This window comes from Marmota monax, unplaced genomic scaffold, assembly GCF_021218885.2.
Source record: "Marmota monax isolate L192 unplaced genomic scaffold, Marmota_monax_Labrador192_F-V1.1 WCK01_AAM20220418_F8-fsc00503, whole genome shotgun sequence".
Taxonomy (NCBI): domain Eukaryota; kingdom Metazoa; phylum Chordata; class Mammalia; order Rodentia; family Sciuridae; genus Marmota; species Marmota monax.
In genome coordinates this window covers 230131-246910 of record NW_026693958.1, presented here as the reverse complement: position 1 = coordinate 246910, position 16780 = coordinate 230131, and the positions used below count along the sequence as shown (strand labels likewise).

The 16780-nt window shown below is 35.8% G+C and overlaps 3 protein-coding genes across 3 annotated transcripts; 1 reads left to right on the top strand and 2 right to left on the bottom strand.

Annotated features, from left to right (window-relative positions):
- Nucleotides 1-373: 373 nt before the first annotated feature.
- On the top strand, nt 374-1315 carry LOC124106313 (olfactory receptor 5I1-like). The gene has a single exon (XM_046463922.1). It carries the CDS (start codon nt 374-376, stop codon nt 1313-1315), a length of 942 nt encoding a protein of 313 aa, XP_046319878.1.
- Nucleotides 1316-9950: 8635 nt separating this feature from the next.
- On the bottom strand, nt 9951-10886 carry LOC124106339 (olfactory receptor 5W2-like). The gene has a single exon (XM_046463947.1). The coding sequence runs from the start codon at nt 10881-10883 to the stop codon at nt 9951-9953; it is 933 nt and encodes a 310-aa protein (XP_046319903.1). The 5' UTR covers nt 10884-10886.
- Nucleotides 10887-14975: 4089 nt separating this feature from the next.
- On the bottom strand, nt 14976-15908 carry LOC124106336 (olfactory receptor 5W2-like). Its single transcript, XM_046463943.1, has one exon. The coding sequence runs from the start codon at nt 15906-15908 to the stop codon at nt 14976-14978; it is 933 nt and encodes a 310-aa protein (XP_046319899.1).
- Between the last annotated feature and the right edge of the window lie 872 nt (nt 15909-16780).

Here is a 16780-nt window from a genome sequence, read left to right as displayed (position 1 = left end):
ACATCAGGTGCTTAGCCATAATCACTCCACACTGATGATAGAAGAAAAAAAAGAAGGAAAATTAAAGCTAAAGTCCAAGTGTAGAGCCCTGCAACTGGTTTGATGATGGCCCTATTTAATGTGGGAAACAATACCTTTAAATGATACCTTAAAATGACATGAATCAAATTAATTTTAAATGTATGTAATAAACTAATTGTGGACATACCTGGTTGCTATCGGTATACTCAAGTGGATTAGCAATCATTATTGCAATTATTTTGACCTTTTTTCCTTTTTAAAAAAATATTTTCCTTTGATAGTGTTGGGGTTGTTATTAACACTTCTATCTTTACTCTGTCAGGACTCCAGAAAGCCAGATGCACCCCAGATAATGAGGTTGGAGAATGATACTGTGAAGGCAGACTTTCTTCTCCTGGGATTCAGTGACCATCCAGAACTTCAGAGTCTTCTTTTTGCTGTGTTCTTTTCCATCTACTCTGTTACCCTGATGGGGAATCTTGGGATGATTTTACTAATCACCACCAGTTCCCACTTGCACAACCCAATGTACTTTTTCATAGGCATTCTGTCCCTCATAGATTCCTGCTACTCCTCTGTTATTGCCCCTAAGTTGCTTATGGACTTGATTTCTGATGAGAAGACCATTTCTTACAATGGTTGTGCTGCACAGTTATATTTTTTCTGCTCTTTGGTTGACACAGAATCCTTCCTCTTGGCCGCCATGGCTTATGACAGGTACATTGCAATCTGTAACCCACTCCTTTATACTGTTATTATGTCAAAGAGGGCATGTTGTCAGCTTGCACTTGGAGCATTTGTGGGGGGAACATTAAGCTCAGTTATTCACACCACCAATACTTTCCATCTGTCATTCTGCTCCAAAGAAATTAACCATTTCTTCTGTGATATCTCCCCGCTCTTCTCTCTGTCCTGCACTGACACTCATGTGCATGACATCATTCTGGTGGTCTTTGCTAGCTTGGTGGAAGGTATCTGTCTTATAACAGTTCTCCTCTCCTATGTCTGCATTTTGGCAGCCATCCTTAGAACAGGTTCAGCTGAGGCCAGAAGGAAAGGCTTTTCCACCTGCGCTTCCCACCTGGTAGTGGTCACTATCTACCATGGCACCCTGATCTTCATTTATTTGCGCCCAAGCACAGATCATTCCCTGGATATTGACAAGGTGACCTCTGTGTTCTATACATTGATTATCCCTATGTTGAACCCCCTAATTTACAGTCTAAGGAACAAAGATGTCAAAAATGCCTTTAGAAAAATGATTCGCCAAAAATGGCTTCTTAAGATGACATGAAAATCAACCAGACAACTTTAATAAGGTCTGTTTCTTGATCTTTGGTTCTAACTGTTGGAAATGTCAACTTAACATGGATATTCCTCAGATCTGTGAATAATGAAATCTCAAACACAGAATAAGGTTGAAGGTTAACCTTGGAGCTGGGATCTCTTACATTATTAATATAATTTCTATTGTTTTAAAGCTGAAATATTAAACATCAATCTAAGGGAATATTTACTCATCAATTTCTAAGTATCCTGTTATACATTTTCTCCTCTTTCTCTAACCCTTTTTCCCCACAATTTCTTTAAAAAATGGATAAATCAATGGTATTTCATCATCCTGTTTTTGTGTTTGTGTGTATGTGTGTGAAAGAAAACAAATTCAATTCAGGAAGATTATTTATCATTAATCTTGATTCCTATGGAAAAAAAAATGTACTCATCTGTTCAAAGAGTTCACCTGTCTAAATCCTACCTATTCTAAAATATATTATTAAATTTCAATTCACACCTATTTGTTTTCATAATACCCTTTCAATTTCAGATAAAAACTAAACTTGTATACATTGTCCACAGGAATCCTTGGTGTGATTCTTTCAAGATCATCATTTTGTTTGTCTATTTTCTTATCTTGTAGCTGTCTATATTCTAATCATATTTCAGATTCATTAATTAAATCTTATTCATTATTTAATCTCTTGCCTCATATCATAGTATATTCTCTAGTGTTCCTGTTGGGAGAATTTTAACATGTTAATGTAAGTTGACCATTGATTGTTTTTAGTTTAGGTCACACTCCTCCAGTCTTCAGATACTTGTTATTTTTAGTGCAGTATTTTGGATGCATTCTCCAGAATGATACAGTATATACAAGTGGTGGCCATTACAAACTATTGCAATGCACTGAGAGCCAGCAACAGGAACTGTTACCTATGAATGTTGGGATGATGGGCTAACTTACTACCATATCATGACACATGAAGCATGCCTATAAATAAAAAGAAAAGAAGAGGAAAAAAAATGAAAGCCAAAGTTGAAGTTGAATAGTGAGAGAGAGGATAAACTAATGAGGGAAGTCTTCTGACAGTGAAAAATATATTCTGGGCCCTAAATCTATACCACTGTGCTCTTTCTTAGAATGGGAAATGTATGCATAAAAAGTAATTTGTCCTTCCACACCAGTACTGAAATAGGGCTCTGGCCCATATGGATTTTCAATAGTGAAGACAGAAATGGTATCCTGAGATTGAACAGAACTAAGTTTTTCAAGCTGAAAAATCAATAGAAAATGTTCTCTGAAATGCATGGATTCATCACAACAGATAGATATTGATTCTTTTTACCTGCCATTCTAGTCACGGCCCTTGGGATGGGTCCCACAGAGTAATATAAAATAAAATGCTCTGAAATGAATTAATGAGTTCAGTTTTTGAGAATGTGGGGTCTGGGATTGAAGTTAGTACTGTATTTCAGGGCAAATGGCTGAAGCAGGTGATGATATGATTGGCAGGGGGAGTCATGGAGAAGCCTCTGCTAAGCTCTAACCAGGAAGGAAGGCAGAGTCAGGAGTACTAAATCCTAGAGTCATTGGGCAGAGATACATAAACATGACCTGAGCCTGCCATCTGCAACTGGATTTTTGACTAGCTAGGTGAACAGGCCTTTACCTGTAATCCTAGTGTACACAATATAATCACATAATTTGGTCATTACCACTTCCCAGCATATCCCCCACAACACACTTAGGGTATTTTATAAGCATGCACCACCTTTCCTGTTGGTAAAATATTATTATTGACAAATTTTAATATCTCTAGCTGTTTCATTTTCATTTTTGTTTGATGACTGTGATACTAAAATACCAAATATACTTTTGTGAGAGATATTATAGAGGCAGAGCTCTGTTCTAAGTAATCACCAAAAACTTTCCCAGAGGTTCACTCAAGTACCTAATGGAGCTTTATTCATTCTCAGGTGCACATTTGGAGGAGGTGGAAATATCCTTGGGAACCTTCTAGTAGCACTCCTCTTTTTCCCTCTTACAAGTTCCCTTGTCTCCAGGGATGCCTCATTTCCTCAGGCTACACTCTGCTCATTCAGGATCCAAACACCAACTTCATAAACAGAGTCATCCCTGCAGGCTATATGGCACAAACCCTACTCCCCATCAATACATACTTCTCAAAGGAATTTGTGTTTTGAAAAAAAAAAAACAGCCTTTTAAAAAATATTTTATTCAAGGTCAGGAGATGTCACGAGGGGGTAAAATTATGACATATGCAGTCCACGTGCTTCTTCCCCTTTCAATGCTTTATTCACTCAAATTACTCAATAAGATTTCACTCTATAGATTCTTAATCAAGAAAACGACAATCCTTAATGCTAGGCACTGCAATTGACATAATCAATTCACAGCAAACAATTCTAGATTAATTCTAACCACTGCAAAACACACTTAATCATGATAGGCTGATGACAGACATTTCCTCTGTGTGCTAAGTTAAAAAAGTCTTAAGCCTTAGGCTTTAAGTCCAGCAGATGCACACTCATACCACAGTGATCAGGTCCTGAACCAAAGCAGGCTCTTCCTGTCGTGGAGTGGATGACCGGTTGAGGAGAGGGTCCTAGGGAGGACTTGAGGCTCTCACCAAGGTCCAGAGGAGGCAGTAGAGTTTGAGAGTGGTGAGGATCACACAGAGGCTCAGGGAACAATGACAAGTGATGAAATGTCAGCTTCTCATCAGGCTCTCCAGCTCGAGTGCATCCTTGGTTCTGCTGGCTGATTTGCTCTATCATTTATACTAAATTTTGAGGTTTTTTGACCCCCCTTTCAACCCTTCTCAGCTACCACTGGAATTCTCAGTGACATCATTTACCCTGGGGTCAGAAACATCTGGTCTGGTGGTTTCCACCCTTATCTTCTTGACTTTCCCTCTTATCAGACTAGGACAGCCTACCAGAGGCTTCACTCTCTTTATCAGGGTGAGGGGAAATAACTTGTTTGAGGCCATACTGGAGGGCTCTGTGGGTGTGCCTGGTGAAACTGCAGGTTTCATTGTTCCCTGAGCCTCTGTGTTATCTTCACTGCTCTCAAACTCTACTGCCTCCTCTGGACCTTGGTGAGAGCCTCAACTCCTCCCTAGGACCCTCTCCTCAACCGGTCATCCACTCCATGCCAGGAAAAGCCTGCCTTGGTTCCAGACCTGGTCACCAAGATCTGAGTGAGTTTGCATCTGCTGGACATAAAGCCTAAGGCTTAAGACTTTTGAACGTAGCATGCAAAGGGAATGTCTGTTATTAGCCTGTCATGATTAAGTGTGTTTTACAGCGCTTAGTATTAATCTAGAACTGTTTCCTGTGAATCTATTATGTCTATTGCAGTGCCTAGCATTAAGGATTGCTGTTTTCTTGATTAAGAGCCTGTAGAGGGCTGGGGCTGTGACTCAGTGGCAGTGCACTTGACTGGCATGTGTGAGGCACTGTGTTCAATTCTCAGCACTACAAATAAATAAATAAATAAAAGTCTATCAACAACTGAAAAAAATATATACATAAGAAGAACCTACAGGGTGAAATTGTATTGAGTGATTTAAGTAAATAAAGCATTGGCAGAGACAGAAGCAAATGGACATTCTCTGTTTCTCCCCCTGGACTGCATAAGTCGCACCTTTTGCCATCACAACAGGGCCCTGACTTAAGTTGGTACAAAAATTGATGGTTAATTTTACGTGATTAAAAAATTGATATTGAAGTGGAATCATTCACATTGTGTTTCTTATGTCTGTGTTCTTTAACTTTCCTACTAGATTCCTCCATACATTTGGTTATGTGTAGTGATGGTACATTTTCATTAATATGCAGCATTCTAATAAACAGAGACAACCTGTTATTTGTCAAAGTGCAAATAATAAGACTGACCATTCTGCCTAAATTTTGGGTATATCTCTCTATATATGTATATGTACACACACAAACACAAGTATACATTTCTCCATTAAGTTCAATTTTTACAAAGTAAGGTGTAATGCCAGATTCTGGGGACCCCAGTAGACCTCCAGGAACCGAATCCAATGCAATCACATAAGAGTCTTTATTGCAAGCGAGCCTGGACTCACAACTGTTTCCAGTGCAGCGGTACTGAGGACTGAATCATCTCCTTTGTTCAGTGAGATTTTATAGGTTTGGGGGATACTCTATGTGTCACAACATCATTTCATATCATGGGAAAATCAAACAACTCTTAACATTGATTAGCACATTGACTGGTGGGAACAAGTTGGGTAGGGCTGATTGGTTAGTTCAAGAGGTGAATACATTTGAACTGATTGATTTAGGCCATGAGGGGTTGCAAAAGTGTATATGCTAAACTGCAGGGTTTCCTAATCATGTTATCAATCATGAAACTACTGGGAAGGTCACCTGGCATTTCAGGTAGTTTCCTTGTCTCATGCTGATTGATGGTTGCTAGGGGGTTGCTATGGGTCTTCATGCTCTTTCCAGGAACTAGCATAACTGAGTCTGAGACACCTGGTGCTAGAAGATCTCTGCTTTTATTTACAAACAACTTCGCAGGGTGGCTATGTGGGTTTTTCCAAAGACAAGGGTCACACCCCTCCCTTTGGACAGGCCTTGAGGTAAAATCTGATTTTTCAAAAATGGAGTCACATCAGTTTCTCAGAGGAATAGAACTTTGGGGACATAGGTATGTATATGTCCAGCTATAGAAGAGATTGCCAAATAGTCTTCCAGTGAAAACCCAATTCTGACTCCTACTTCCAGTATGTAAGATCTGAAGTTGTTACATATCCACTTTAGTATATATAGATATACTTAATAATATTAACAATTTTTACTTTAGTCTTTCTTTAGGTCATTTTACTGTACCAAGGTTTTAACTTTTACTGAATTGAATACTCATAGTTTTATAACCAGTTCTTTGCTGTGTCTATTACAGTCCAAATGCAGAATGGCAGTCCAGTTAGACGTTATGTTTAAAAGTATGAGGTCTTTCACAACACAAGTGGTCTAGCTGACACCACTGTCAATGCAATTTCAGACCAAATCAGTTCAGAGACACAACACAGTTCTTTTGTTTTATTTATTTGTGTCTTCAATATCTCCAATAATGGGAACAGGAATACTTGATAGTAGAATTATAGGTATAATAATGGAGAAAATGCCAACTGGAAAGAACCTTACAGATAATTTAATTTAAGCTCTTTTACAGAGGAGGACTTACATCAAATGAGGAAGAGTGACAATGTCCTACATATCACCGACTTAGAGTTTCTTTAGGTGTTTATTCCCTAGCATGCTTCTAGAGAGAGAGATGTTCCAGGAGTTAAAAGCTCCTGTCTTTAACAGGTGACTTCTCATTTCCTCGGTTACTGATCATGATTACTGCTATCTTCTAACAAATGCGGTTATACAGCCAATCCCCAGTACATATCTGTGCTTTCACTAGGTTATACAGACATCAAACCTACCATTAGGTGCTATTGTTATGTTCAGGTATTTTTGTGTTAAGGCTGAAGGAAATAAAGGAAAATAGAGAAACATTCCTGTAGTTTGAACTCCAGTGACACAGTTATTGGCAATATCATATGTGACAATACAATTTTCCATTAGTCACTGTTGATCCATGAGGAAGATGTGATGTGGAGGGATGTACAGTGAAGGGACTGATGGGGATTGAAGTGGACAGGCCAGAATGAATTAAGGACCGTTAATACAGGTTCCCCCTTTAGCGTAGAATCCCAAGATTTATCATTCACTCAAGGCTATGTGCCTAAATTCTTACTGAATTCATGCATATTCTAAGAAATATTCAGAGTAAGTGATTTTTTAAAATATTACTTTAACAAATTCAAGGAGATGAAAATTGTAACTTATGAACTGGTTTTCATATACCTTTAGACATGTATCTTTGAGCATAAGATGCACACTTGTTGCAGTTAGACTTTCCTTCTGTTTATTTCATGCTTTCTACAAATGATTAAAGGAAGATCAAATCAATCCTTCCATGATCTAACTGCAGAATGTCATACAGAGGAAAATGAAATGTGTTTATGCACTTCAGTTCATGAATCTTCTAATTTATTTGAACTGTCACAGTGTTTCAAGCAGAGTTTTCTCAGTGCTGCTGCTCATAAGAAAGATGAATAAGACTATGGGTAAACTGAGAATATATGGCACAAGCAGAAACCCTTAAGCCTGTTTTTGGAAAGCAACACTGCCTACATTCTTTCTGTGTGTTTTTTCCATCACTATACTTTTATACAACCTGTCATAGGGTCCCACTAATGCCACTTTGAAAAGCATAGTTGCCTTCTGTGCTTTACTTATTTTTTTGAGAATTCTCTTACAGGACATTTATAATGACAGCTACAAAAGCTACAATTTTTTAATTCTTTAAACTTGTACTGTTTTAATGGATAATTCAGAATTTCATAGAGTTGTACAATCCTTCTAACAGATGACCATGTTTGCATTTTCTCAACAGGATTCTCTTAGTATTTGGACATCATAAACTTGAACAGAGCCAGATGCAGCAGCTGAGTTGTCTTATAATTACTTGGAGGAATGTTCTCACTTAATTTGCACACTTTTGTTTATTCATTTAGAATATACAACCTTTTAACATGTTTTTGGAAGCTGTAAAACATTCCAAATACATTGCATTTCCTCAATTCACTATAATTTTATATCTAATGAGCACTCAAATGTTATTCTATGGAGGGACTGGGGATATAGCTCAGTTGGTAGAGTGCTTGCCTCACATGCATAAGGCCCTGGGTTCAATCCCCAGCACCACACACACACACACACACACACACATGTTACTCTATGGATTGATTTTTGTTATTTACTGTTTTTTTTTTTTCCATTTTGTTTCTCAGTCCAATGTTGTGAAAGAATCAAAAACATAAGACATGCTTTCTTCCGCAAAGAATGCCACAGTTTCTCATTGAAGTTGAAGATTTATTAAACTGAACAAAAGAAACAATAATGCCTTCAGGTGAGTATTATTTGTAAATCACAAAGGTGCCCACTTCAGAACTGATAAAGGGAAGAAAGCAAGACAAGCTGAGTGGAAGTGACAGAGTTGAGAATTTCATTACAAGGTTGACTTCACTTATGTCCTTCATTTACAATTTCTTTTTCATTTTGTTGTATTCTTTTTTTTTTTAATATTTATTTCTTAGTTTTCGGCGGACACAACATCTTTTTGTTTTGTACGTGGTGCTGAGGATCGAACCCGGGCCGCACGCATGCCAGGTGAGCGCGCTACCGCTTGAGCCACATCCCCAGCCCTTTGTTGTATTCTTAATTTGCACTGGTACCCGGTCCTCCACAGAAAATCTTAATTAAGCTTTTCCAGAAATTCACACTATAATTGATCTTAGGACCATCAGCAAATAAATAAATAAATAATAATCTCTGTAAAAAAAGTTTAACATAGTTAAGCTTCCTATTTCCTGTTGCTCTCCCTTACTTGTACATGGGCCTGAAAGAGATCAGCTGAACTCCCCTTTATTAGCTTTTCACAACATTTATGGACTATGTAGTATTGTAAAGATGTATAATAATTTGTAAAATTTTTCAAGCCGGAAGTGTGTTTGCAAATGCAGACTGTGATCAGGAAGACCAAATGTTTTACCAAGTTCTCTGACTTTGGGGGAGGGAGATTCAAAGAGACATCTACTTTCCAAAGATAAGAGAAGGCGTTGCCATTTGGGCTCCATAGTAATAGCTGGCATTAATACTATGCTCAGTAGAATACCAAATTTATTTTTCCCTTGGTACTCAATCAACTCAGTAGGAAAAAAAATGAAAACAAAAAGAACTTGAATAAAAAGTTTTAGAGAAGATTGAATAGATATTTATTTAAAGAAGACATACAAATTACCAAGCATATTAGAAAATTTCAACTTCACTTATCATTACTGGAATGCTAATCAAAAGCACTTGTCTCCATATGCCCTACATTTGCACTTTATTTTATCTACAGACATTTTCTTGCCCATTTCTGAATCTTTAATTCCCATCTCTATCTGGAATTCTTTATTCTCCCAACCAACTTCCACTGTATCTCTACTCATTGCTTTAATTTAAAACTAAAAACCTCCATTACAAGAAATCATTTCTTCACTGAAGTCTATATTTAGAAACTTGCTTTTAAATAGAATACCTAGCTTTTTGACTTCACGGTGTGCTACAGTTCAATGTGAATTAATTGTAAGTTAAATTAATTACTGTTTCTAATTTCCCATACAAAATATAGCTTATTTACATTGAAATTATTTTGCTAGGAAAATCAAGGCACACACTAAAACAAAAGGCTCACACTAAAAAACCAAGAACTCTTAAGATAATTAATGAATAAATCTACAAAAAATGAATGACACTTTACTACACTGAGATACAAAATGAAGAGTTTTCCAAAACTAAAGAGTATCACATTTAAATTGAAGACAAATAGTGAAGTATAGAATGTCGAATCATCTAAAACATTTGGCATGTGAAAATTCAATAAAATCAAAATTATGTTAAGATATTAGTGACAATTTAATATTATAATATGTGTTTTGAAGAGAACAACATGATTATGAATTTACTTTATAATATATATATTTGTAGGATATTAATTAGAATAAAACTTTATTTTTCAGTTTTTTCATGCTCACTTTCACATCTTTGTTCCGTAGGCTATAAATCAGAGGATTCAGCATGGGAGTCACAAGGGTGTAGAACAGTGAGGTCATTTTGTCTTCATCTAGAGAGAAGGCAGAACTCGGTCGGAAATTCATGAAGAGCAAAGTGCCCTGGAAAATTATAACTACAGTTAAGTGGGAGGCACAGGTGGAGAAAGCTTTGAGCCTCCCCTCAACAGAGCGGATCTTTAAGACCGATGAGATGATGTAGCAATAAGAGACAAGGACTCCAGAAATGGTACTCAGTTCAATGAATCCAAAAATGGTGAACAGTACCAGCTCATTGACTTGTATGTCAGAACAGGAAAGGAGGAAAAGTGGAGGTAAATCACAGAAGAAATGATTAATCTCATTAGACCCACAGAAACATAAGCGGAATGTTAATGTTGTGTGTATCAAAGCATCTGTCAGTCCTATTAGGTAAACTCCAGCCATGAGCAGTGAACACACCTTAGTGGACATGTCTACTGCATAGCGCAAGGGGTTGCTGATGGCCTTGTACCTATCAAAGGCCATCACTGCCAGCAGCAGACACTCAGAATCAGCGAAGATACAGAAGATCAAGAACTGCAGAGCACATGCAAAGAACGGAATTGATTTGTTCTTGGCAAATATGTCCACCAGCATCTTGGGTCCAACTGCTGTGGAATAGCAGAGGTCACAGAAAGAGAGGTGGCTGAGGAAAAAGTACATTGGTGTGTGAAGGTGGGGATCCACTCTGATTAAGAAGATTATCCCAAGGTTTGCCAGAAGATTAATGAGGTAAATCAGGAGAAAGATTATGAAAAGGGCCACTTTGAGTTCAGCATTACTAGTAATTCCCAAGAAAATGAATTCATTCAAGGATGAACAATTTTTCCTGTCCATTCTTCTCCTCTCTTGTCTAAATGCTCAAAACATAATAAATATATATTTGATTCATTTTTTCTTCCAGAATATAATAGGACAGAACATATTTTATAATAGTATTTTTTTATCCTAAAAAATCAAGTCATGTGTTCTCCTCTACAAAAATACATTGTATTTTTTTTAAATTTTTGATTGTTGATGAATCTTTATTTTATTCATTTATTTGTATGCAGTGCTGAGAATAATACTCAGTGCCTCACAAATGCTAGGCAAGCACTCTACCACTGAGCCACAGCCCCAACTCCTATTGTGTGCTTTTGACAAAAGACATGAATAGATAGTTGAAGAGAAATTGTGTAATTCATGAGGTACATGACTTTCTACACATTTATATCTCTGGAACTTTCAGTAAGTCTTTAAAATAATATTTAATAAACAAAGTCTTAGATTTCTTAGACAGTGATATAAAGGATTAAGTATTTGCTATGTTTGAAAACATCCATCTAGATGTAAAAAATAAAATGCATTTTTTTCAATATCAATACTTGTGATTGGTTTTAAAGACTGCTGTGTGAGTTGTAGAAACAATGAGTACTATGTTTGGTCTATGTGATCTTTTATATTTGATGACATACAATATAAGTGTTCTCTTTTTTTCTTTCCAAAAAATATATCGGTTTGACATAAGGCTCACTGGCTATTTGTAAATATCTTCTTAACAGAGAGGGTTAGTTTTCCTGAACATTGAAATAATAATGGTCAAACAGAAATTATAAACCTCTCATAATTTAACACATAATCTTTTATTATATCATATAATACATATACAATATATATTTTTAGAAGTACATATTTATTTAGAAAGTGAAAACAGAATGAGGGCCAATTAATCGTCCATACATATATGAATTTCCTTTTTTTAAGTGTGTGTATATTTATTAATATTTAATCTTTGTGCATGTGTGTATGATTCTTAATTTGACTAAGATAAGGTGAGAATGCATATGTGTATATTTTTATTTGTATGCTTTCTTATTACTATGGTGCTTCTACAATCAGTTAAATCATCCTACAAATTTAAAAAAAACCTTACATTCTTATATATCCCTAGTCAATGATAAAATAAGTAAAGGCTTGGTCATCATCCTAAATATAAATAAAATAATGTTATTTTGTGAATACTATCATGTTCACTTAGAGTTTTCCAGTTCTGAAGAGAATACAGTATTTTTGATCATTAGACTTTTAGAATTCATACAACTACATTAGAAGGTATAACTTGATTCATTTACAAAATTCCCAGTTGTTTTCTAAAGTGATATATATCTTTTTTAATCTTGCAGTTTTAAATCTAGAAACTCAGGAGCTTACCTGAGATGAGCCATTCATTGGTAACCAAGCACTGAGCAGATACCATTGTATTTTAACAGGCAGCATTTGGGACTTAAACTCTCTGAAGCTACTTCCCTCAGGTTTTGAAATCATGCAAACATGTAATTACATTTCTGGTTCTGTGTTGTCCCCTGAGAATACATGAACATCTTTAGTAAATGTTGAACTGAAATCAGAAGTCACTGAATATTGTCTGTAAGAATGAAAACTGCAAATTAGTTCTTCCTGTAGAAGAAATAGAATATGTGCATATTTTACATCATAAAATGCAATCTGTATTATCCTTGTCCAGCTGAGGCAGAATCAATGAAACTATTAGCCTCATGGTACTGTTCATAAGAAAGATAAACAAAGTATATGGGTAATTTGAGAATATGTGGCACAGACACAAACCTTTAGACCTGTTTTGGAAAGCCACATTCCCCCAGTTCTTATCCATGTGCTTGTTTCCTTTACTACACATTGATACACCCTGTCTTAGGGTACCACTCATGCCACTTTGAAAAGAATAGGTGCCTCCTGGGCTTTACTTATACTTTTAGAGTTCTCACCTGGGATATTTTATAATGACAGCTAGAAAAGGTACAATCTTTATGCCTTTAATCTTGTACAATTTTAATTGATAATTAAAAATTTCATAGAGTTGAACAATCCTTCTAACTTATTGCCATGTTCATAGTTTCTCAACCAGATTCTCTTAGTGTTTGGACATCATAAACTTGAGCACAGCCAGATGCAGTAGCTGAACTATCTTCTAAGTACTTAGAAGAATGCTCTCTATTGAATTTTCACATTTTTGTTTAATCACTAACTTATAATATATGACCACTTTATTTGTTTTTAAAGCTTAAAATATTTATTCAAAATATATTGCATATCCTCAATTCACTATAATTTTATATCTAATGAACACTCAAATGTTACTCCATGAATTCATCTGCTTGTTTTTCCATTCTGTGTCTCAGTCACAATGCTGTGAAAGAATCAAAATCATAAGCCATGCTGTCCTTCAGCAAAGAATGCTCACAATCTCTCATTGGAGTTGAAGATTTAATAAACAGCAATGGAAAGAATAATTATAAGAAATAATAATAAAGAGGAGACACAGACAAGGTGCAGGGGCAGGGAAATTGGCAAAGTAGCTTTTTGTCCAAGAGGCTACGTTTATTTATATCAATAGGTTACATTAGATCATTAGTACCATAACCACATTATTGTTTAGAGTATCAGTAATGTTACTTATTTTGAAATTATATTTCATAGTTACAATGTACAATGTCAGGAGTTTGTGGCAGTTCTCAAGAAAGTCTATTATCTAAAGTTACTGTTAGGTGGGCAGCTCTAGGAGCACCAGAGCTTGATGAAACATTGTAGTTATCTAGCAAACAAATTTTTCTATTCCCAGGAGTTATGTGCCTGTAATCAAGGTCAACGCTTGATGAGGCTCTAAAACAGAGGTATCTCAGGGCATTGCCATACCAGCTAGACATAGCTCATATGTTAGCTATATTATTAGATCCTAAGAGAGATTACAGGACATTCTAAGGGTGGGAAACATGGTGCCTGTTCCCTCCCCGGGAGTTTTCTCACCAGAGGAACGCTTACCTGTACATTTCCAAAGACAGAATCCCTACAAATAATATCTTTAGCAAAGTACTATTTGGGAATCACAAATGTACCCACTTAATCAGAACTGAAAAAGGGCATAAAGGAAGAAAAACTGAATGGATAAGATCGAGTTGAGAATTTCATTACAGGGTTGACTTTATTGATGTCATTCATTAACAAATTTTCTTCATTTCATTTTATTGTTAAATGACATAAAATTGACAAATTGTTCTGGTATGGTGTGACATCAAGTCTCAGATAAAAAATGAAAAATGAAACTTTGAAAACACATAAGTCCAGTGAAATCTTTTCTTTCATTGATAGATAATGGTCTTTATAAAGTTAGTATTAAACTTTACAATCAGTACCATACAGAATTTTTTTTTTAGTTATTCAGACTATAACCTTTGTAGTCCTAAGTCATTTCAAAAGATCTTTATTCTCAAATGCATAGACGTAGACATATGCCTAAAATTATTTTCTTGGGTAACTGGAAATGAGTGTGGATTTATCTGTTATTTAGTACATACTATTATATAGATCAGAAAACGTGAAGATGAAAAGAAGCATTAACACTTACACTTTTATAAACTTTATATACTGGTCTGGGATCATGGGAATTTTTATCAATAGATTGAACATAGTGAAATAAATTTTGACTCTTAGATATGGAATATTGCTCTTATAGTATCCCAGTTTTACAAATATTATAATAATAGCAGCCCACCCTGTGACTACTTAGAAATAACACATTTATTTATTATTTATTCTTAAAAGTTTTTACAAAAAAAGCATCAATTAAAAAAGGATCATATATACATTACATAGTAATAAAAGGAAGGTGACTATCATTCATTATCTCAAAGAAGGTGATTATCATATGTATTATCTCAAAGACCCATGATTTATTTATTGTAAAATAGTCAAAATCTTTTATTTGCTTATTTTGAAATGCACATGCATTATTACTGACTATAATAACCCTATCATTCAGTATAATACCAAATTTATTTCTCCTTTTATGCTCAAACAACAACTCAGAGGAAAACAAGCAAGGACAAAAAAAGAACTTGAATAAATTCTGTATAATATGTATTTGTAAGGAATTTATTAAAATAAAATTTTATTTTTCAGCTTTTTTATGCTCACCTTCACATCTTTGTTCCGCAGGCTATAAATCAGGGGATTCAACATGGGAATCACAAGGGTGTAGAACAGTGAGCTCATTTTATCTTGATCCAGAGAGTAGGCAGAACTTGGTCGGAAATACATGAAGAGCATAGTGCCCTGAAAAATTACAACTACAGTTAAGTGGGAGGCACAGGTAGAGAAAGCCTTAAGCCTCCCCTCAGCAGAGCGGATCTTTAAGACAGATGAGATGATGTAGCCATAAGAGACAAGGACTCCAGAAATGGTACTCAGTTCAATGAAACCAAAGATGGTGAATATCACTAACTCATTGACCTGTGTGTCAGAGCAAGACAGTAACAGGAGAGGAGGGACGTCACAGAAGAAATGATTAATCTCCTTAGACCCACAGAAACATAAGCGGAATGTTAGTGTTGTGTGTATCAAAGCATCTGCCAGTCCCACAAGGTAAACTCCAGCCAGCAGTTGGGAGCGCACCCTGCTGGACATGTCTAGTGCATAGCTCAAGGGCCTGCTGATGGCTTTGTACCTGTCAAAGGCCATCACTGCAAGCAGCATGCACTCAGCGTCTGTAAAGGTACAAAAGATGAAGAACTGCAGAGCACAGCCAAGAAAGGGAATTGATTTCTTCTCGGCTAAAAGGTCCACCAGCATCTTGGGTCCAACTGCTGTGGAATAGCAGAGGTCAGAGAATGAGAGGTGGCTCAGGAAAATGTACATTGGAGTGTGAAGCTGGGAATCCACTCTAATTAAAATGATCATTCCAAGATTTGCAAGGAGAATAATGAGATAAACTACTAGAAATGCAGGAAATAGAACCACTTTTGTTTGAGTGTTATTGGTGATTCCCAAGAGAAAGAATTGACTTAATGTTGAACAATTTCCACTTTCCATTCTTCTGGTTCTTGTAATAATCTGCTGTAGACATCAATATGTAAATGATAAATTAGGAATCATTTTTATGCATACTTGCAAAATGTTATTTAGAGGCAGAACATGATTTCTTCCTGTACATCTCTTTCTTTAACCTCAAAAAATAGTCCATAGGGTCACTGATAAGAAACATTAACATATTTAAAATGAACGTCGAAGTGTCTAATGTAAGAACTTTATTAACTTTGCTTCCAAATTTATAAGCAGTTCCTGACTATATGACTTTAGACTTAAATAAAATAGGGATGGGCCATTGGCATACGCTGGCATCTGTAATGTGTTGCCTCCATTAATATTTGAATAAAAGTAGAATAAATTAAATTTACATGTACCACACCCCTTGCAGAAAGATTTTATAAAGGAGTGGATTTCTAAAATATGCATAATTAAAAGTTCTACAGGCCTATTCTATTGACAAATGAAGTTAGTCAAACACTTGAAAACACACAGGTCTATCAGGAAAACACCACTGGTTATTATTGTAAACTGAGGGGTTTACTTACTTGAGTATGAAGGTATGAAAACAGTCACTTACACATCTGTCAGGACTTGATTCTTCATTGCTGAGTCAAGTCATGTTTTTCAATTACTCTTAAGCATAGCCACTCAGAGACATACCCAAGATGAGAAAGTCTGTCTGTCCTTATCTCTGGTGCCTGAATGATAAGTGGACCACATTTTATTTCCATATAGTGACTGTTGGGAGTTAAATCTCCTAAGCCACTGCCATCACTTCTTTGTGTTATTCAAATATAATTAATTAGATTCTTTTCTGAGTATTTTCTCCTGAGAATACTGAAACAACTTCAGCAGAGGCTTAACTTTTAATTCTT